This window comes from Vipera ursinii (genome assembly GCF_947247035.1).
Source record: "Vipera ursinii genome assembly, chromosome: 5".
In the NCBI taxonomy this organism is placed as follows: Eukaryota; Metazoa; Chordata; class Lepidosauria; order Squamata; family Viperidae; genus Vipera; species Vipera ursinii.
This window is the reverse complement of record NC_139518.1, coordinates 55,655,469-55,676,770: the sequence shown is the minus strand read 5'-3', so window position 1 is coordinate 55,676,770 and position 21,302 is coordinate 55,655,469. Positions and strand designations below refer to the sequence as shown.

The window sequence follows — 21,302 nt, the reverse complement described above, 5'->3', positions numbered from 1 at the left end:
CTAGTTATTATTTCCAATTTCTGTGACCAGATGGACATGAAGCCAATTACTATGTTTGTTCATATCATTTGCAAAGATGCAGTCTTAGAGCAAATAAGATGAAAATTACAATATGTCAGGGAGGGCTAGTAAGCTTTTTCCCATATGATTTTAATCTTAAAATTTCATCATGCTTAACCTTAGGACTTTATTTTTCTCCTTACCGGCGTCTTTTTCCCTGCATCTCGTGAAGCAGCTTTTTTGTCATCTATTGCAGAACCAGACTGTTGCAAAGGATTTTTCAAGAACAAAGTGTTTAGGAAAGCATAGTATGCAGAAAAATTGTCAACAATTGTAGCATGAGACTCATCATGGTAAAATATATAGGTAAAATGAATATATACTTTACATGATACAACCCTATAATGAGTATGAAATAGAAATGCAATATTCAAGTGTACCTTGCCAACAATTATGACTCAGCATTATAAATAATGAACATCTATTAATTTAAGATAGCAACTTGTAATAAAATGCAAAGACGATTCTAGTACAACCAGCCACATCTCTTCATTCCATCCCGTTTCTCAGGTGAATTTCTGTTTCCTCACTCAAACAGTAGTTTGTTGTTGGATTGTTTTTGCCCCCTCTCTCTACAGTTATTTTTGTTTTACAGACTATGAGGTTTGCGATCCTCCTGATATTTCTTTCCTTCCTATGAGTGTGGGCATGTTAGACCTAAGCCCAAAGATGAAATTGAAATCCAATCGAGTCCAATTTGCTTACAACTAGTAGACAGAATTTTGCCAGACTAAAGCTATAATCTTCTAACTTAACACATATAACAAGGTGAGATTTATCACCCTGAATCTCTCCCCCATCCAATTTAGGACTGTGCAATCTCGTAATTTGGGATTCTTTCTGAAATGTACTGCCTCCTCCTTGGGAAACCATGGTGCTCCTGCCAGGATTCCCCCACACACACTCCTTCTCCAGAGGCAAATTCCATTACAGGGCATGTGCGTTTGTGATTTATTTATTTATTTAAAGTAATAGCATTCATTCTTGAATGTCCTAAATAGATTTTATTATTGTTGACTTACCTCCTTATTCATTTTTTCTATCGATTTCAAAATCTGTTTCTGAATATCCATACATCTTGTTATGGCCTGCATAATAATAAAACATTCCCTCAATCACATGCTTTTTTCCATTGGAAATTCAACTTTAAAAATGATTGATTTTTTCATAAAATCACAAGTATGCTCTTTAATAAGAGATTAAAGATCTTAGCTTCAGATTGCATCAGAAGTTGTGGAGAATCACAGGTTTATGTAATTAGTAATTCAACCTTGAACTTGGAAGGTTAATCCTGGAATCAGCATTGTGTGGTAAGGGGAAAAATGGACATGCATTATGACATTGTGATAAAAGTACAAAAGGTTGGGATTTGCACTGTAATGTTCCAAGACACATTTTCTCTTTTTTTCATCATTATGATTTTGTCAAGTGCCATGGAAATCAGGAGAATCAGACAGATCAAATGAGTACAAAGATTTATTGCAAGCTTAAGCTCTCTACAAAAATCTGAGCTACTAACAGTCAAGGGAAATTAGCAGGAGACAAGAAAGGCATTCCAGGGGGCCTGGACTTAGATCTCTTGAGGGAGTGAAGGGACTCATGATTGATGGTGCATTTCTCCTTCCTCAGGCTCAGCCTGGAATTTCCAATAGATTTAGGTTCATTAAAGTATCAGTAAGCATAAATGAGCAAATATGGGTTGGGAAGGTGAACAAGGCACTGGGATCCTGGACAGAAGTAAAACTAGATTCTCAAAATAGGCATCCATGTTGCTCTAGCATTTCTTAGAAGCTAACTGAATTCTGAAATATTTCTGTTTTAAGAGGATATCACTAAATCCCATTTTACTGAAAAACAATGACTTCTTCTATGGATTATGCTTTGGCCTTGAATGAAATATAAATAAGTCTATATCAAATAATGTCAAGGAGGACCATCTTCCTGTATCAGCTAGCTCATGCTTTTAAGATTATCAGAGAAGCCACTTTTTTTTTACAAAAATATCCTCAGCCTGGATGGAGTTCTGTTTGTGAAATGCATTTCCCAGAGTGGTGTGTCTCACACAAACACTGCATTGTTTTCACTGACAATTTTAAAACTCTTTTTTGCCATTCATTTTAACTAATTCTTACCCATGTTTAGTACAGGAATATACAGATTTAATTATATTTTAATGCTGACTAATTTAATTTTATATCTCTCATTATGATTAGATTTCAGATTTATTAAAGGTTTGCTTATTATTATATAACACTGTGAGATGAACAAAATTAACAATTGTGTCAGCATGTAACTTCTACTAAGACAATAGAGTTAATTACATTTACACGTACTAAGATGCATAATAGATTGACACATTATGTTAATCAAGTTTTCCTTTAGCAGAAATTATATATTTGGTAACTAATAGTCTATCCAATCAAAAACTGATAACCATATCTAAGTAGTCTCACTTTCTGCATAGCCTACTATCACATTTTTTTTACTTGTGGTTTCAGCCATAATGCATGAGGACTGTGTCACCATATATCTTTTCTTTAAACTTATTCAAAGGTTATTGGGGTGAATCAAGATTTATCTGTCAAAGCTATTTCTCAAATCCATTTTAGAACCATTGTAACTATAGACATTTTTAATAATTGTTCATGAAACTAATGCCTCCTCTGTACCAGGTTAACACTTTTCATCTTGGAATGTGAAACTTTATTGTACAGCAAATTCTGTTCAATCTTTCTAATGTTTATTTATTTATTTTTGGGACTTATATGCCGCCCTATCTCCCGAAGGACTCAGGGCGGCTTACAACAATAAAAAACAACAATACAAAAATTAAAAAAGAATTAAATAACAGCCCCAAAATAAATTAACTATAGTTAAAAATTAAAACATATTTAAAAACCCATCATCAATCCAGGTCAGCCTGATGGAAGAGAAAAGTTTTGAGGTTGCGGCGAAAGGACCGGAGGTCCGGGGCCATCCGAAGCTCAAGGGGAAGTTGGTTCCAAAGGGCTGGTGCTCCCACAGAGAAGGCCCTCCCCCTGGGGGTTGCCAGCCAACATTGTCTGGCCGACGGCACCCTGAGGAGGCCCTCTCTGTGTGAGCGCACTGGGCGATGGGAAGTCGTCCCCGGTAGCAGACGGTCCTGCAAGTATCCCGGGCCTAAGCCATGTAGGGCTTTAAAGGTAAGTACCAGCACCTTAAATCTCGCCCGGAAGACAACTGGTAGCCAATGCAGCTCACGCAGGAGGGGTGTAATATGGGAGTATCGGGATGCTCCCATCACTACCCGCGCGGCTGCATTCTGCACCAGCTGAAGCCTCCGGGTGGTCTTCAAGGGCAGCCCCATGTAGAGAGCATTGCAGTAATCTATCCGAGAGGTAACGAGTGCATGAGTGACCGTACGTAGGGGATCTTGGTCCAGATAGGGGCACAACTGGCGCACCAGGTGAACCTGGGCAAATGCCCCCCTGGCCACGACTCCAATATGATCTTCAAAACTGAGTCGTGAGTCCAGGAGGATGCCTAAATTGCGCGCCCTATCAACGGGAGGCAACACCTCTCCTCCCATAACCAAAGATGGAACCTCTTGGACAAGTCGAGATGCCGGTACGTAAAGCCACTCAGTCTTGGCCGGGTTGAGCTGGAGCCTGTTCTTCCCCATCCAAATCCGTACCGCTTCCAGGCAACGGGACATCACGTCGAGGGCATCACTGGCTTGGTTCAGGGTGGAGATAAAGAGCTGGGTATCATCGGCATATTGATGATACCTCACCCCAAAACCACGGATGATCTCACCCAGCGGCTTCATATAGATGTTGAACAGGAGGGGCGAGAGCACCGATCCCTGAGGCACCCCACAATTAAGGGGCCTAGGGGTTGACCTCTGCCCTCCTGTCAACACCCTCTGCGAGCGGCCCGAGAGGTAGGAGGAGAACCACCGTAAAACGGTGCCTCCCACTCCCAACCCCGCAAGACGTCGCAGCAAGATACCATGGTCGATGGTATCAAAAGCCGCTGAGAGATCTAAAAGGACCAGGACAGAGGAATAAATCCTGTCTCGGGCCCGCCAGAGATCATCCACCAGTGCGACCAATGCCGTCTCCGTGCTGTACCCGGGCCTGAAACCCGATTGGTATGGATCTAGATACTCAGTTTCCTCCAGGACCAAAGGGAGCTGCCGTGCCACCACGCTCTCAACAACCTTCGCAAGAAAGCGAAGGTTGGAGACAGGACGAAAGTTGTTTAAAATAGCTGGATCCAAGGCAGGTTTCTTGAGGAGGGGCCTTACCACTGCCTCCTTCAAGGCGGCAGGGAAGCACCCCTCATTCAAGGAAGCATTTATAACTGCCAGGAGCCAGCCTTGTGTAACCTCCTGGGCCGCATAAACCAGCCAGGAGGGACACGGGTCCAACAAACACGTGGCGGCACTTAATTTCCCCATGATCCTGTCCACTTCGTCCGGAGTCACAGGATTAAACTCCTCCCAGATATTATCGGCCAAACCCATCGTTTCCACCTCGTCAGATACTGCCCAGTCGGAGTCCAAGCCAGCCCGAATCTGAGCGATTTTATCCACCAGATACTCACTAAACTCCTCGGCCTGTCCCTGTAAGGGGTCCTCTCCCATCCCTTGATTTAAAAGGAAACGGGTCACCCTAAACAGGGCGGCCGGGCGGTTATCTGTGGATGCAATGAGGGTGGCGAAGTGAGCACGCTTCGCCACCTCCATTGCCACAAGATAAGATCTAGAAAAGGATCTTAACTGTGTCTGGTCAGACTCGGACCAAGTGGACCTCCAAATGCTCTCTAGGCCCCTTCTCCGGCGCTTCATCTCCCGCAGGTCCATGAAAAACCAAGGAGCGAGCCGGGATCTGCGCTGGGTCAGAGGCCGCAAAAGCACAACACGGTCGAGAGCCTCCAAAGCCGCCCATTGCCAGGCATCAACTAAGGTCTCGACTGGGCTGTGGGAAAGGGAGGAAGGAATAAATCCAAGCGCCGTCTGGAACCTATCTGGGTCCATCAGGCACCTGGGGCGGAACCACCTGGTCAGTTCCGCCTCCCAGCAGCGGGGAGTGGCATGACGGAGGCTCAGCCGCAGGAGATAATGGTCTGTCCATGAAAGGGGTTGAGATGTTGGAGTAACCCCACCCAGACCATTAAGCCACTGCCCAGAGATGAAAATAAGGTCGGGCGTGTTTCCCCCCTCATGAGTCGGACCCTGAATAATCTGGGTCAGGTCCATGGCTATCATGGAAGCCATGAACTCTCGGGCCACCCCCGACGCACCACCCAGGGAAGGCAGGTTAAAATCTCCCAGAACCATAAGCCTGGGAAACTCAACCGGCAACCCTGAGAGAGCATCGAGTAGCCCGGGCAGGGCTGTTGCCACGCAGCTGGGAGAAAGGTACGTGAGCAACAGACCCAACTGACCCCCAGGACCCCACTTTCCTTCATTATAAGAGGCACTGGAAATTCCCAAATAAATAAATGCCAGAAAAATGATAGGCTACTGTAACTTATCTATACCTATGTCTATAGCTATATCTATAGCTATATCTAATGTATCATGCAGATGAAATGCCGCATATTTATTTATTTGCATAGTCTGATCAACATAACAGTATTTTTAATTTTCCCCCCTGAGATTTCTTGTACATACACAGACTGAATTTAGTTCCAAGTCTTTACTTTCAATAAATAACAGTGATAAACAGCATTTCCATCCTGAAAGGCGAATACAATGTACTTGAATGATTTTCAACATTTTATTTATCATTCTCAACTTAGAACAACAGCATGCAGTACTTGTTTAACTGTTAACCAGGCAGGAGGGATCAGCATCACTTCTTTCATTAAATTCAGTTTTCCAGGTGATGATTTTCCGCAATTTAAAACTGTTATCACTGGCAGTGGTATAACCAGTTCTTTTGGCATCTTCTAAATGGGGAAGAATGAAGCATTGTTATTGGTTGTACTAAAAATAAATGATCCAAATAATGTACAAGATTTTAATCATATATTATATTTTACGATAACTACCTTGTACATTATTTGGATCACAAAGAAATGTTAACTGTATTTGCAAATGTATATGTACAATTTGTATCTACTGTATGACTGGCTAGAAAGATAAAGCTTAATTTCATTAAGATCATAAATATCCAATTTTAGACCAGAATGTTAAATTAAGACTATTTCAGCTACCAGAAAAATAGTATGATTTAAATCAGTATACAGAGATCCATTATTACATTCTTTTGCATTCCCTGTATACCAGAGATGGACAACATAAAATCTAGGATTAGGATTTGCCTTAATTCAATATCATTCATATGTAGGAATATTCCTATGTACTGACATGAGAGTCAGGTAACAAGAGTAAACAAAGACTATTTAATACTTGTATTAGAATATGACTCTTTTTCATCCCACTGACATTTAGAGATGGCATGCACAGTAAACTAAGACAAAATATGATTGGGTCAAATATGGTGTTCAAACCTGGATTTTAAATTAAACTGTGGTTCAAGAAGAACCTGTTAATTATAGTTTATAGCTTAGTTTATTCAAACTATAGTTTGGTGCTTCAATCAAACTAAGACCAGTGGATTAATTGATGATTAATTCAACCTTCTGGCTACTACCGGTAATCAAGACATGGGAGATAGGAACAATTACATAATATGTATTACTCTTGTCTCTTTCATATCAGTCATGAAAAGGCTTAAATACCATAATAACACAATATACACTGCTCAAAAAAATAAAGGGAACACTTAAACAACACAATGTACAGTATTTACTAGGAATACTGTATTTCATTCATTCAGATCTAGGATGTCTTATTTTTGTGTTCCCTTTATTTTTTTGAGCCGTATATGAAAATTCAGCTTGCTCATTCCAGACCCATCTGGATTAGTGTTCTGTGTCACACAGAAGCCAACCAAATGTTTTCAGGAAACTCACAAGCAGGTAGTGTAATTGCTGTTTTATAGTTTTGCTAGATAACAGATACCAAAATGAAGGAAAATTCTCCCTTTATTGAATCCAGCTCTTGATGAACACAGGAATGTACTTGTCCCAGCAATAAAACAATCTGGTTTTGCAGGTTCCAATTTGAGTCAGTCACCGGGACCAAATATTTATTCTTCCTAGCTTTCAGGCTCATGCTGGGAACTTGAAAGCTAGGAAAACTTAACTTTCCTTCACAAAATTAGTTTTGCCAAGCCATCTTCCCAGATTATTTTTTCACTTGCCAACAATTTTGGCACTTTCACTATATTAACCATGTCTAACAGTTTAATTCTGAACCCTAGAATAGGATCAATTGCTATCATTGCTTGTAGGCAGTGCTTTTTTTGTAAAAGAAAAAGGTGCCGGAACTCACACATGTCATACAACCCACCTTGCCTACCCTACAAGGTTCCATCCCAAAAAGGTGCCGGAACTCCGTTCTGAGTGTTCTATGAGAAAAAAAGCCCAGCTTGTAGGTAACAACCAGCTATCCAAACTATATTAAATCATCCAAACTGGTGGCAGTAAATCCTGTTTAATTATACCTCATATAAAGAAACTCATTACAGGGACAGGATCATCTTCTTGATCAGGCCACCATGTTTTACTTTTATCAAGTAAGTGATCTGCTTGATCGCTTACTCTTTAAAAAAATAAGAAGTTTCAGCTGACCACAAATGTAGATGCAGCGTGCATCAAACTGAAAACATTTAGCAAACTGGAGTTGATCACATCTGCTGTATTGTCTAGTGTGCTGCAGTTGATTTAAGTAGTTTCACTATACATATCATGAGACTTGGCATTGTGTATATGGCAATCATCTCTTTGTTCCCATTTCAACTGAGCATTCTGAATCTGCACAAGGTAAATCCGGACAAGTACCTGATCATGTTTCAGCAAAGCAATATATAAGTACAAAGGTATATCACGAACAGTTGCAGCACTCTTTGCAATAGCAAGTGATGTACATCCAATAGCCAAACTGCCCATAAGTACAGGTTCAGGGAGCTCTGCTGGGACTATTGGCTTTTCTATCACAGACGTTTTTTTGCCTAAAAACACAGGGGAAAAAGGGATGCAGTCGGTTTCTGCTTAATGTTAACAAGACAACAATAAATAAAATGGTAGTTTTTGCACTGAAGTCAAAAAATGTAGAAAGAAATCTTCAGGTTCCTTAATCTACAATTCATCTGGAATCACAGACACTGATCCAGAAATAGGAATTTGAAGAAAAATAATTCTAAGCGCATTTAAAACTTTTTTCCTATTTATCCAGCTAGCTTTCTAACATTAATTTTATATCAGCTTAAAAATCTCTTTTCTTACATGCAATGGCAGATATTACAAACTCTTTGCTGACGTTTTATTTCTCAGACAAAAATGTTCTGTTATTTTCTCTTTACTAACTTTTCCATCATGTTCATTTTTTTTAAACTTCATCCAGATTTTCAAAATAATATTTATGTTTAAAAAATCAGAATCCAAGGTACATTTGGAAAATTATGTAGCTCCCACTTAGGTACCTTAACAATAGCTGAATTTTGTAGCACAGAACATAGCAACCATCATTTCCCACTGTGACATTTATGTCCTCAAATGTTAAAGAAAAGCCTGCATCGTTTGAAAATCTGGCAAGTTATGGGTGTGGGTGCTATGGAAAATCTGACTTTTGATCCAAACATTTAACTGCTTCTTTAAGCAAGAACATAAACATGTTCAAGAACACTGAGATACTGTATATTTGATACATTAATTTGAGGCAGACAATAAATTTGATCCTCTTTATAATCAAAAGGCTCATCTAATGAAAATTATAAATGAATTGTCACAGTATGAAGCAACAAGTCTGAGCAGGACATATTCTCCATAGATTCTCAACAATCAATGAAATATTCCATAATATGCTAAATTCAACTTCTGTTAAGTTCAATATCTTTTATTTTTCATTGACACTATTAAGATTCTAAAAATAAAGTATTTCCTCAGAGATTTATAAACAATTTTTTAAAATTTGTAATTACTAACATTATTGCCTTATCTTCAGATATGCCATTCACTACTGTCTGCAGTAAATTAACAGTATATCAAAATATACAAGGCACAAAACAGAAAAAGGCCAGTTTTTGAATCACTGGATCCTAAACTGCTGCCTTTTGCAGGGAATTTACAGGGACTGGTGGCCCCCAGGGGGAGGGCGTTCTCTGTGGGTGTGCCGGATTTATGGAACCATCTTCCGGTCGAGCTCCGGATGGCGCTTGACCTCCGCTCCTTCCGGCGCGATCTCAAAACCTACCTTTTCGAACAAGCTGGCCTGGCCTGATGGGATGGGGTTGAGTTTTATTAATCTGTTTTAATCTATTTTTAATGTGTTTTAACTTATTCATGGGCATTTGTTTAATCGTTTTTAATTTTTGTATCTTGTTTTTTAATATGTATTGCCCGGTTCACCGCCCTGAGTCCTTCGGGAGAAGGGCGGTATACAAATAAAATTAATAATAATAATAATGCTGACTAATTATGAAATAAAACAAAAAAAAATCTTCTGTTTGGTAGAAAAGCTATGACAACTCTAAAGAAAATACAAAATAACAGATATATAACATTGACAGCAACAGTAAATATTGTCAAGGCTATAATTTTCCCACATAAGCACATATATATGAAAGCTGGATCATCAGAAGGATTAAACAAAGAAAAAATGGTATTTTTGAATTGTGATGCAGAAGAATGCAACTGAAAATACCTTGTACTGAAAGAACAAATCATTGTACCAGATGCAGTAAAACAACACTACTGACTGGGAAGACTAACAATGAAGCTAAAGCATGAATAACGAGGACACAAAATACAAAGGCGGGAATCATGGAAAGGCCCTGATGCTTAAAAAAATAATAACGAAGGGAATAAAGAAAAAGAGGCCTACAGAAGACAACATGGCTAGTTACCATTACTCATGATGCAAGCAGGACTTTTCCAGAACGAAATAAGAAGTTGCTGAGAAAACAAACCAGGGAAAATAGTGTCCAGCAGATCACGAAGAACCAGAAGTAACCGAATGATTGGTTCGAGACCATTTCATGTATACTAATGTCATTTTCTAACCTGTTTTGTTTGGTTTCTTTTTTCCAGGAGGGACGGTGGCCAATGGAGAAGCAGGCGCCATTGCTTCCTGACTTTCTTTTTCTTTTGCGGGTTCCCTTTTTTCTTTGTCTTCTTCATATTTCCTTGTAAAATAATCACTATAAAGAAAAGGAAATAGGATGATTAACCGCTGCTTTGGGTTTCGCAAATACAAACTCTACAAAATCCTACTGGAAGGGTTCCGACTCACAAAAAACATATTCCACTTTTATTTTCAACCGGAATTTGAATTTGTGTTATTCAAGGTATTGTCATTAGTTTGAAGTTTCATTTTCCTTAGGGCCAAGAAGTCCTGCAAAATGCTAAAATAAACAATTAAAATAAAATAAATAGGGGGTATTGTGAATGACAAATATTTCAATTTTTAGTTTTATAAATATTTCCACCTTGGTATGTACACATTTATTGCATGTCTGTTACCTTTTGGAAGTTAAATTTTTCTACCCTGATGTTGCTTGTGAGTATAAACCAGTTGGAGGAACCAAAATTCTTTATGTACATTAAATGGGCGTTGAAAATTGACCCAAAATGTTTATGCCAGATTATTTTCTGGAACAGGCATATAAAACGTATTAAATATATATAAATATATATATAATTAACGTAAATATATTCTCAAGAGTATAAAGAAATAAATGTAACCTTTATTGCCGTATTGTCTATTAACCAGTACAAAACTGTAGCAACCTTATCTAGTTCCAATATAAAAAGGGATAATTCTATATTTTTAGTTATCTACAACTGAATTTCTGCCTATATGTGTTTTTATAATCAGTTTGTGAACAGTAAAAATATAGAATCCTACACTGTATTCATTTTTAAATATTCATTGGTGAAGGAGGAAGGAACTAGGAGTCTGAGGTTTTGGCTTTTTATGGTATAAAAAAATTAATGATAATGTAGATTTTAAAAATTATTGTGTACTTCTTTTCCTGCCATCAGGTGCTCTGGAGAATAGGTTGACTGCCTCTTCTTTGTGGCAGCCCCTCAAACATTGGAACAGAGCTATCATGTCAGCCCTAGTCCTTCTTTTAATTAAATTAGTCATAGCCAATCTGCAACCATTCTTTATATATTTTAGCCTTCAGTCCCCTAATCACCTTTGTTGCTCTTCTCTGAACTCTTTCTAGAGTAACATCTTTTTTTATATCATGGCGACTAAAACTGGATGCAATATTCCAAGTGCGGCCTTACCAAGGCATCATAATGTGGTATTAACACTTCACGTGATCTTGATTCTATCCCTCTATTAATGCAGCCTAGGACTGCATTGGCTTTTTTGGCAGCTGCAGCACACCGCGTGGGATAGAAGGGAACCTTGTAATGAAAGAAGGCGGATGGATAATAAGTTTGTTTGTGATTACTGTAGAGAGGTTTGGAAATTGCTTGTTCAATTTTCTTTTTTTTCCTACTTAAATTGCTTTTTATACTTTTCTGTTATCTTTTTTCTTTCTTTCTAAATTTTCTTTATATATTTTCATATTTAGCTTTTACTTATGTAATTTTTTAAATAAAGTTCATATAGGTAGAGTCTGACTGTTTTGATCTATATTTCTCATGGGCCCCAATTAGCAATTCCAGTGACAGATAAGAGTTATATTCCCAAATCCAGGGAGGACATTGGGTTGTATTCTTTTGCATTACTGCAGCCCCTGTAATCTAGCCACTTATCTTGCTGCCATTCTCCCTCCTTATTCTTGGCACCTATATCCCTGATCTATTTTACGCATTCAGCATTGCTATTACTGGATGGAACTTCTTAGATAATGAGCACTTATGATAGCAAGATTTATTGACTAGTAGACAACTGAATTATGTAACAAAATGTCCTAATAACCATTAAAGAACACTGCTTCAACTTTGTAAGTATATTGTGTGCAAATGCTGAATTAGAACATAATGGAATTTTAAATAAAAATTTTTTAAAAATTCATAGCAAACAAATAAATATGAGACACTTACCCTAATAACTCATCAATGTTTTGTTGGTCACTAGGTTGAAGGCCTCTGAGCATTTCATTCAGTGATTCATTTATCCATTCAATTGCCGTATTCAATGATTCGTATCTTTCCTTTTCATCTGCATCAATTGCTTCTGCTGAAGCATTTTCAAGAATTTCAGCATGACATGAGATCATGCTGGAACAAATAATCTGTGCAACAATATTTAAAGATGGTTATTATTGAAATTTCACATAGTAAACATGACATTGAAATAACTTTCTACTAAAAGCTTTTTTTATAATTGATGTATGTTTTTTCCAGACACTTCCACTGACAAATATCATAAACTTATCTCACTTCAAGTATTTATCCAAGGTAATTCATAGACTGTAATTCTTCAGTAGAATTTTGTTCAAAGCTTTTTATTCAACTCATACTTATTCTGTATAGTTTTAATATAGTTCTTTTTAACACAAACAGGAGTTTTATGTGAAGTTTTGATTCGTGAATGCTCTGAGAATATATTTTATAATGTTCCCCTTAACTACCTTAATACCACTTTTTCAAGAAGTGAAAGAAAAATTAAAGATAATCTTAATCCTTCTAATTGATATGTGTAATGAACTAAGTAATCCATATCTAATGTGATGGAATGAAATATGTTTTCAAATAAAAAACGTGACTATTTTTTGTTATTCTTATACCATATTAGATGGCTTTATAAAATAATATAAAAGGACTGTTGCAAAATAAGAAAAGAGAATGTCAACTAGGCCCTAAACTAATTTAACTGTATGCTACAGGAAATCAAAACGTCATGCACAGAGACCGCATACCAGCAAGAATGCATTTAAATAGTCTATTTTTTTAAACAACCACCATACAGAGGTGGCAGAGTTAAGATGGAGGTAAGACCATACTGAACAGGAGGTAATAGTCTAACCTGCTATATCCTTTTCTTGTCCAATTGATAATCAAGCTAGATCAGAAGCTTTCCTTGTAATGAATGACTTGTGGAGAAAATCCATGAAAATCACATCAGGAAGCAAAAAAAGATTTAAGATTATTGTTCCCTATCACCATAGCACAAGCTGAATAGCTTTAGCTGTTATTTAGAAATTATATAAAGTCCTTTTATTTTTTCTAGAAAACCAAACCTTGGTATTAATGGGATAAATGCACTCCATTAGGGACAATGGCTTCTCAAATACATGTCATGGAATCTCAACTACCCAACCTGGTGGCTCAGCCCCTTTGCTTTTTGATTCTATCTTCCAATCAGTTGTATTGTTTTTCTTTGATATATGTTTTCCTTTTAATGGTTTAATTACAAGCTGCGTAGAGTTCTGGTGGAGTTGGTCACCCTTAAAATTGTATAAACAAACACAGAATTAACTGCAACTCAACTCATACCTTTTCACAGTCCCTAACTCGGCAAAAGACTTCAACTTCTAATGTTGGTCGACCGGTTCCATCCAGAACACTTTTGGCATCTAATTTGCATATCACTGGAGGATTTGATAATTTGGAGAAGAAGTTTGCCTAGAAGACCAATAATTAGTGCAATTAGATTCACAGGCTTTCAAAGATACAATTACAATTTATTTTGTACCTTAAATGTATTAGGTGATTCATTTAGTTACTAATTCTTGTAGTCATAGATTGGAGGAAAAATCATGAATGGTGTATGATGGTAGCGCGCGAGCTGAAGCAGGTTATCTGGATTCTTTTCAGTGAGTATGTGGCAGATTCTGCTGTGAAGTACAGCCTAACTAATATACTCAAGCTAAGTTTCTGTGTTTGAATAGCATGCGTAACCTTGTTTCTATCTGCTGAGTCCTTCAAACTGATTCCTTGTGATGATCCATCAGGTAATCACAACATCATACACTGAACATCTTTCTGGTGCAGCCACAAAAAAGGCATGTATCGGAAATCCCACAGAATGGCAACATTTAAGGCAGGGGTGTCAAACTCAGTTTCATTGAGGGCCACATTAGCATTGTGGTTTCCCTCAGGGGGCCAGGGGTTTGTGGCCAGGGGGGGCATGACCTACTGGGTGGGCGTGGCTGGAGTGCGTGTGGCCTACTGGGTGGGCATGGCCAGCTCTACATCATTCGTGTCAAGGGTACCTATGGCGGTCTGGGCAGGAGTGGGACAGATCTGAGGGTCTCTGGGACTGGGGCAAGTGCCAAGGCATGGTCCACTGAAGGAGCCTTACTGTTCCTCTCAGGCCATGTGGGGGAGGGGGGCTGGATGGTGATCTGGAGGTCAAATGCCCAGCCAAGCACTCAAGCACCCATGGCACTAAGCCCAGCCCCACTTCCCCAAGGGGGCGCCCAGCTGCACTTACTTCCTCAATGCTGCTGCTGCTGTGCTTGCTGTCCTTAGCCAGGTTGCCCATGATGGGTACGAGGTCCCTTTCCATGTGAGGACACCTGGCTTTGTATCCAAAGCTTCCTTAGCAATAGGATGGGAGACCCCCCAGGATAGGCCAGGAGGAGGGGGCAAGGGGATGTTGAAAGGGCAGCAGGGAAGGACTAAGGCAGAACTTCCCTCAGACCCTCCCTCTCCTTCCTTCCTTCCTTCCTTCCTCTCTTTCCTTCCTTCGAGTGGTGGGAAAATATTTGAGATGAGGAAGAAAAACAGGCAAGAAACGCAGCTGGGGAAGTGTCATCCTTTGTGAGGAATGAAGAAATGCACCATTGCCTGGAAATGGCCAGCACATGGCCCTGCCTACTTCACATATCCAGCTTGGTGGGCTCTGGGGGAGGGGATGCCATGAGCAGCATGAGAGTTGATGTTACCTGCACAATGCTGCCCAGCCCCCAGCCTCCCCGGTTCTGGCAGGCAACGGGGTGCTTTCCTCACAGTGCTGAGAGGCTGAGCCGGGTGGCATGAATCTAAAGAGAAGTGCAATGCTGCCCAGCCCCTAGCCTGCCCGAAGTAGGCAGGGCCATGTGCAGGCCACTTCCAGGCAATGGTGCATTTCTTCATTCCTCACAAAGGGTGATACCTCCCCAGCGCGCGCCCAGGGGGTGGGGGCAACGCAGCAGGGGCTGGTCCCTTGCTGTTTCCAGATGGCCTTGTGGAGCTAAGACTGAATGTGTTTCAGCATAGATGGCCACCACGAAATTGTACATTGGCTCCCAGCAGGCCTGGGCCAGGGCCAAGGCAGTGGGGGCCATTCCCTCACTGTTTCCAGGATGGGTTTGCAGGCCACATGAAACCACTTCATGGGCCAGATCCGGCCCCCAGGCCTTGTGTTTGACATGTCTGATTTAAGGTAACGGAGATATTAGAACAGATAGATACCCTCAGGCAAAGGTGATCCTGCAAGTGACCTTGACCCAAGCAATTTAGAATTTTAAAGATAATAGCCAGAACTTTGAACTGTATCCAGAAAGCAACCAGAAACTAATGCAGCTCATATATCAGCGGTGTACAAAGGCAAAATATGAAGAACCCAGAACTGTACAAGCTGCTGCATGTTGAACGAACTGGACCAGATTGTTTTCAGGGACAGAACAATGTAGGTCACACTGCAGTAATCCAACTAAAAGATAACTAAAGTGTAAGTGTCAGTGAGCAAGGTTTCCTAGTCTAGGAAAGGTCACAATTGGAACAGAAGCTTAACCTATACCAGGGATCAGCAACCTGAAACAGTGAAAGAGCCACTCAGAACCGGTTCCCTCACAAAAGGAAAACCTGGGAGCCGCAAAAAATGTGTGCACATGCGCGTACATGCGCGCATGTGCAGAACAGGGTTTGACTGAAGAGTGGAGCCAAGGCGAGATATACACCTACCGTGCATATTTGAATTGATTGGTTGAACCTTTTTAGTCCCACTTTTTTTTTTGGCCTGCACATGTCAGAGGACTGGGAGCTGCAGGAGACGGCTGAAAGAGCCGCATGCGGCTCCGGAGCCGCGGGTTGCAGACCTGTGACCTATACAAAAGAATCCTCCCCCAGCTGCAGCTGCCATCTCCTGCTTTACCAGTTGTGAATCCAGGAGGACCCCAAATTGTGCGCCAACTCTTGTCTGTTGGAGTATTATCCCACTGAGCATCAAGGCTGACAACTCACCAGAGGCCTCACCCCACTAGGGTGGGAAATCCAAACCCATTCAACTTGTGAGAGAATCTGTTTGGTGTAGTTAAGGCAGTAGGCTAGGAACCGGGAGATTAGTCCCATCTTAGGACCAAAGACAACTGGGTGATCTTGGGCCAATCACTCCATCAGTCCTAGAAAGCAGGCAGTGGCAAACTACTTCCAAAATCTTTCCAAGAAAAATGCAAGGTCTTGTCCAGACAGTTGCCAGGAGTCAACTTTGACTGGAAAGCACAGACACTAAAAAAATGGCTTTGGTCTAGTCCGCAGGTCTGCAACCCGCGGCTCTGGAGACGCATGCAGCTCTTTCAGCCGTCTCCTGCGACTCCCAGTCCTCTGCCATGCGGTCCAAAAAAAAAGGTGGGACTAAAAAAGTTCAACCAATCAATTCAAATATGCAGGGTAGGTGCATATCTCGCCTTGGCTCCACTCTTCAGTCAAACCCTGTTCTGCACATGCGCACATGTACGTGCATGCACACACATTTTTTGCGGCTCCCAGTTTTCCCTTTTGTGAGGGAACCGGTTCCGAGTGGCTCTTTCACTCTTTCAGGTTGCTGACCCCTGGTCTAGTCAAAGCTTGTTGCTCCCCATCCAGGCTCCAGACACTAGATATGCACCTGAACAGCATCACCTTCCTGGAAAGGGGGTAGAGATTTATAACATATTGATGATACACCATTCATAATATCAAATAACCTTATCCAATGGCCACATCTAGTTGTTAAATAGAAGGAACAAGGGGGAAACCAGAGACCTGATGCACCCTACATAAAAGAGGCCTGAGTGGACCTCTCCCCATCACCAACACCAACTGGTCCCAGCCATGGAGGAAGCAGAATCACTTTAAAGCAGTGCCCCCCTCCCCACTCCTAATCCCATAAAAAACCTCACCTGCAAGCTCAACCACAGTCACTGAGGCACTGGTTCTAGAATCAAGAGTCCAAATCCAAGTCACCACAATCCTTACTGGTTTAGATCTCCCACATCTATTTTCCTGTCGTTCTTCTGTTCTGCTCTAAGCCATCCCACTATTGAAGACAGAACTTAGCATGGAAGACCCCAATGTTCACAGGAAGTGGAAGCCTGAGTTAGGGATATACTGGTGCCAGAGCAGCCTTTGCCTGCCAAGAAGTTATTACCAAGTTAAGTCATTCCTGAAGAGAAAGGTGCTTTGCAATACAAGGATGTGGTCTGGCAAAGCTGCTTGAGGAGAAGAGAATAGGAGGAGAGGCCAGTCACTTCTGTTGGTGCAGGACAGTGGTGGAAGAGCAGCTGAAGTACATGGCAGGCAGAGGGCGAAGAAGAGAGAGGAATTTGGAGATATGCAAAGCTGGAAAGACCAATGTACGAAGGCCTAGAAAAAGGATTTACCTCCACATTATTTAAGATAGCAGACAAAGAACCTGTTTAATGGTGGTTGGCTCCTAATGTCACTTGAGACCTGTCAAACTGTTACTCTCTTTTCTTTTCTGGCAAAAGAAAACAGGCTGCTTTGGGCACCCAGCAGATTGCACACGGGCTTCAGATTTTAACTATCAATATTTTCTTTATGTTTTTTCTTACTCCCTTTTATTCCTGTCCTTTTTTCTTTCATTTGGTGTTTCTTTAGCTGTTCCTTTACCTTCAGTTCTTTTGGACCTAATGGCTCTTTTCCTTCTATTGATTTATCTTTTTTTTATTTCAACACCATTACGGTAACTGCCAGTTCTTTTTCATTAGACTTAAGGATGAACTCTAGGTCTTTTCAGAAAAACGTCATAGAATTGAAAAAAGCTTGCTCACTTAGGATACTTATACCTGTGGTTTTTTACTTCTTAATCTCTCTTTTTGGAGGGCATGGAAACACTTAAAAAGATGTGCCTGGATGATACAAACCAACCTGAGAGCTGTCAAGGCACAGTTTATCACTGCAGTGTTTTATATAAATAAATATAAGCCTCCAGAAAGCATCTTAGAAAAACCATAGGGTACCATTTGGATTGGAAGTCCAGGGTCTGGAAGATAACCACAATCTTGGATGAGGATATCTAACAGTAGTATTGTTTTATCATGATCACCAATGTGCTACCTTCCAGGTCTGCTTCTTTTGATGTTGGAAAAGAAGAAAGGAAGGAAGGAAATGGGAGTGTTGAGGTCGCCCACACAGGATTCCAGCCACACCGTGGATATGGTGGCTCTTTTGACATATCCTAGCAAAGATACTGTAAATTTTCCTCTTTTCAGTTCTCAAGAACAAGTTCCTTTTTTAAAAAAGGCCAGAGAAAGCAAGATAGTAGAACATTTGATTACCTTTAGGTTCAGCATTACTGGACTGAAATACAGCAATGGTAGGATCAGGCAGTCTTCATAGCATGGTTTGCATAGCAGTTTTCACCCTGTGGCTATAGCTGTATACTTCATCATCATAGTACTAAAAGAGCTGATATCCTCTCTAGTTTTCAATCAGTAGAAGACATTATAATACTTAATAAAAGAGTCTTGAGTAATGTGTAAATGAGTAGAAAAGTGCTTTTTGGTATACAATTGTTGTATGTCAATCATAATTTTCTTTTCATTGGTGAGATGCAGAAACAAAGCAGCATTTCCCAGCATGTAGATAAACATGCTCAAGTAAGAGCAGCCATTGAACAATACCTAGATGTCTTGAGGGAATACTTGTTGTTTGTTTTGATGCTTCTTTTGTTCCATCTAAAGTTAGTTTATTATATAAAAGATGATTCTAACATACTTATTCCTTAATGATGCACAAAAAGCAGCAATTTAATCTGGTATGGGTTTCATTTCTCCTCAGTTTAACAATATAGGTTACTGTGGGTGAATACACAGTGTACAGAAAAAAAGAATTCATATCTTAGTTTGGAGAGGTAAAAGACAATAGTTTAAAGATGTTTTTCTGGCAATAAGAATCAAGAAGTTTTGTGTGTAATTATGCTTTATTATGCTACAGTGAAAGAAGATGCTACAGTAAAAAAATTATAGGTGAGTTGGAACACAAAACAAAAAATCTGATCTTCACCCCATCACAAGTTTGAAGCCCTAGAATATTATCTCTTTCAACAAAAATACTATGTCTTCTAAAGCAGAGGTCCCCAACCCCTGGTCCGTGGACCAGTACCGGGCCACAGTATGCCAGCAACCGGTCTGCACAAACAGGGAAAGCCCCATCTACAGGATGCAGGCAACACACAAAACCACAACCCCTCCGGTCCACGGAAAAACTTCTCTCCAAGTAACCGGACCCTGGTAACCAAAAAGTTGGGGACCTCTGTTCTAAAGCAGTCCAAACAAATAAAAAGGGCACCAGATTAGGAAAGCTAAAGATTTCACATTCATTAATTTAGGCTGCCTTCAAACAGAGAACATCAAGATGACTCTCTTATTTATTTCTCTGTATTATATCTTAACTTACATTGTAATAAACGTATTACTATTATATTAAATCATGTATGACCAACATTTTGGCTTGTCTCAGCCACACTGGGTGAAGAGGAATTTTCTTGGGATGCATGTAGAATATACAACATAGTTAATGCATATAAATAACGAACTTGTTTTCTTTTTTTAACCGTCTTGTGGGGCTGCATTAGTAGCTGCCCAGGGTTGCACGAGGCCCCTGGGCGGTGGGTTGGACATGCCTGCCTTAAATCATAGAAGTGTGACAAAACCAATGAGTTATTTCGTTTCCAGGATGTCCTAAAAATCCCATAAAATCCAGGCTGTTAGCCTTCCATCCTTCCGAGGTAGGTAAAATGAGGACCCAGATTGTTGGGGGCAATTAGGCTGACTTTGTAATAATGCCGCTTGGGGTGTGTGTGTGAAAGCCCTAATAAGCAGGCATATACATAGAATGAAGGCTACTGCTAAGCTTGTAAGCCGCCCTGAGTCTTCGGAGAAGGGCGGGATATAAATGGAATTAAAATAAAATAAAATTCAGTGTTTCTCAACCTCAGCAAGTTTAAGCGGTCCGGGCTTCAAACTCTCAGAATTTCCAAACCAGCCTTCTACTTGGGGAATTCTGGGAATTGAAGTCCAGACCTCTTAAGTTACTGAGGTTGAGAAACACAGATTTCAGTCACAAAGTCAGTTCACCTAACGTCCCCAAAGAACCACCCGCGGCCTCCTCTGAGCGCCTCCCTTTAGTTGCGCCTGCGCAGTTGGACCCGCGCGACAACCCAGGCGCCGAATTTGGCGCTGCTGTCCAGTTTACCAGATAACCGTAGAGATCCCCGGGACGCTGGTAGAACATGGTGTTGAGTACTTCCTCCAAGCGCTGCGGTACTTCATTGCTCCGGTAATACTCTGCAGCCTGCTGTTTCAGATCCATGATAGAAAACCGTCGATCCGGCGCCGATTGCCGTCCCCTCCCCGTGTAAGTTTCCCGGCGCGCCATGATCCCACACGACCGTCGCTAGGAAACGTGAACGCTCTCCTCCTTTGTCCCGAGATTTCCAAAGTCTCGCGAAATCTTCTTCTCTATCAGCGAGCCCAGGCGCGTCGGTTCAGCACGCGGGCAGAGATGCGATGCTTAGAGCGAGCTGCTTGCCTTTAATGCGCTTTACCTTGGAGAGAGACGTGACCGTCACTGTCCAGCAATAGAATCCCTTGACATAAATAAAGTGCAGCTGGGAGAAGGAATGGCTTCACCATAAGGGACCCCAGCAGCGTGCTTTTGGTGGTTTCTAGTCTTCCAGGAGGGTGCCTCTCCTGCCTTTATGCGCGGATAGAGAGGGAGCTATATCCACACCTCATGCTTATCCTTAATGAGCATAGTCATGGCTTATTCACATGTCTAGATTCACACGACACAGTGGATCCATATACTAACCACCTGGTTTGGATGTACACTGGCTGTTCAGTCTCTTCTTAAAAACCTCCAGCGATGAAGCACCCACAACTTCTGAAGGGAATCTGTTCCGCGGATTAATTGTTCTCACTGTTGGGAAATTTCTGCATTCCGGGTTAAACTTCCAAACATTGAGAACAGTTAACCAGTAGAAGAGGTTGCCTTCAGAAGTTGTGGATGCTTCATCG

General features: G+C 40.8%; 1 protein-coding gene across 1 annotated transcript in view; it reads right to left on the bottom strand.

Moving 5' to 3' along the window:
* Window positions 1-20,661, bottom strand: part of ENO4 (enolase 4) — a gene marked incomplete at both ends in the record, with an annotated part of 33,865 nt that extends 13,204 nt beyond the window's left edge. Inside the window, 8 exons of the mRNA XM_083363304.1 lie at window positions 204-263; window positions 1,083-1,148; window positions 5,866-5,997; window positions 7,957-8,126; window positions 10,177-10,313; window positions 12,178-12,368; window positions 13,573-13,701; window positions 20,479-20,661. Coding sequence (XP_083219430.1) covers window positions 204-263; window positions 1,083-1,148; window positions 5,866-5,997; window positions 7,957-8,126; window positions 10,177-10,313; window positions 12,178-12,368; window positions 13,573-13,701; window positions 20,479-20,661 — 1,068 coding nt within the window. The remainder of the gene's footprint in view (window positions 1-203; window positions 264-1,082; window positions 1,149-5,865; window positions 5,998-7,956; window positions 8,127-10,176; window positions 10,314-12,177; window positions 12,369-13,572; window positions 13,702-20,478) is intronic.
* Between the last annotated feature and the right edge of the window lie 641 nt (window positions 20,662-21,302).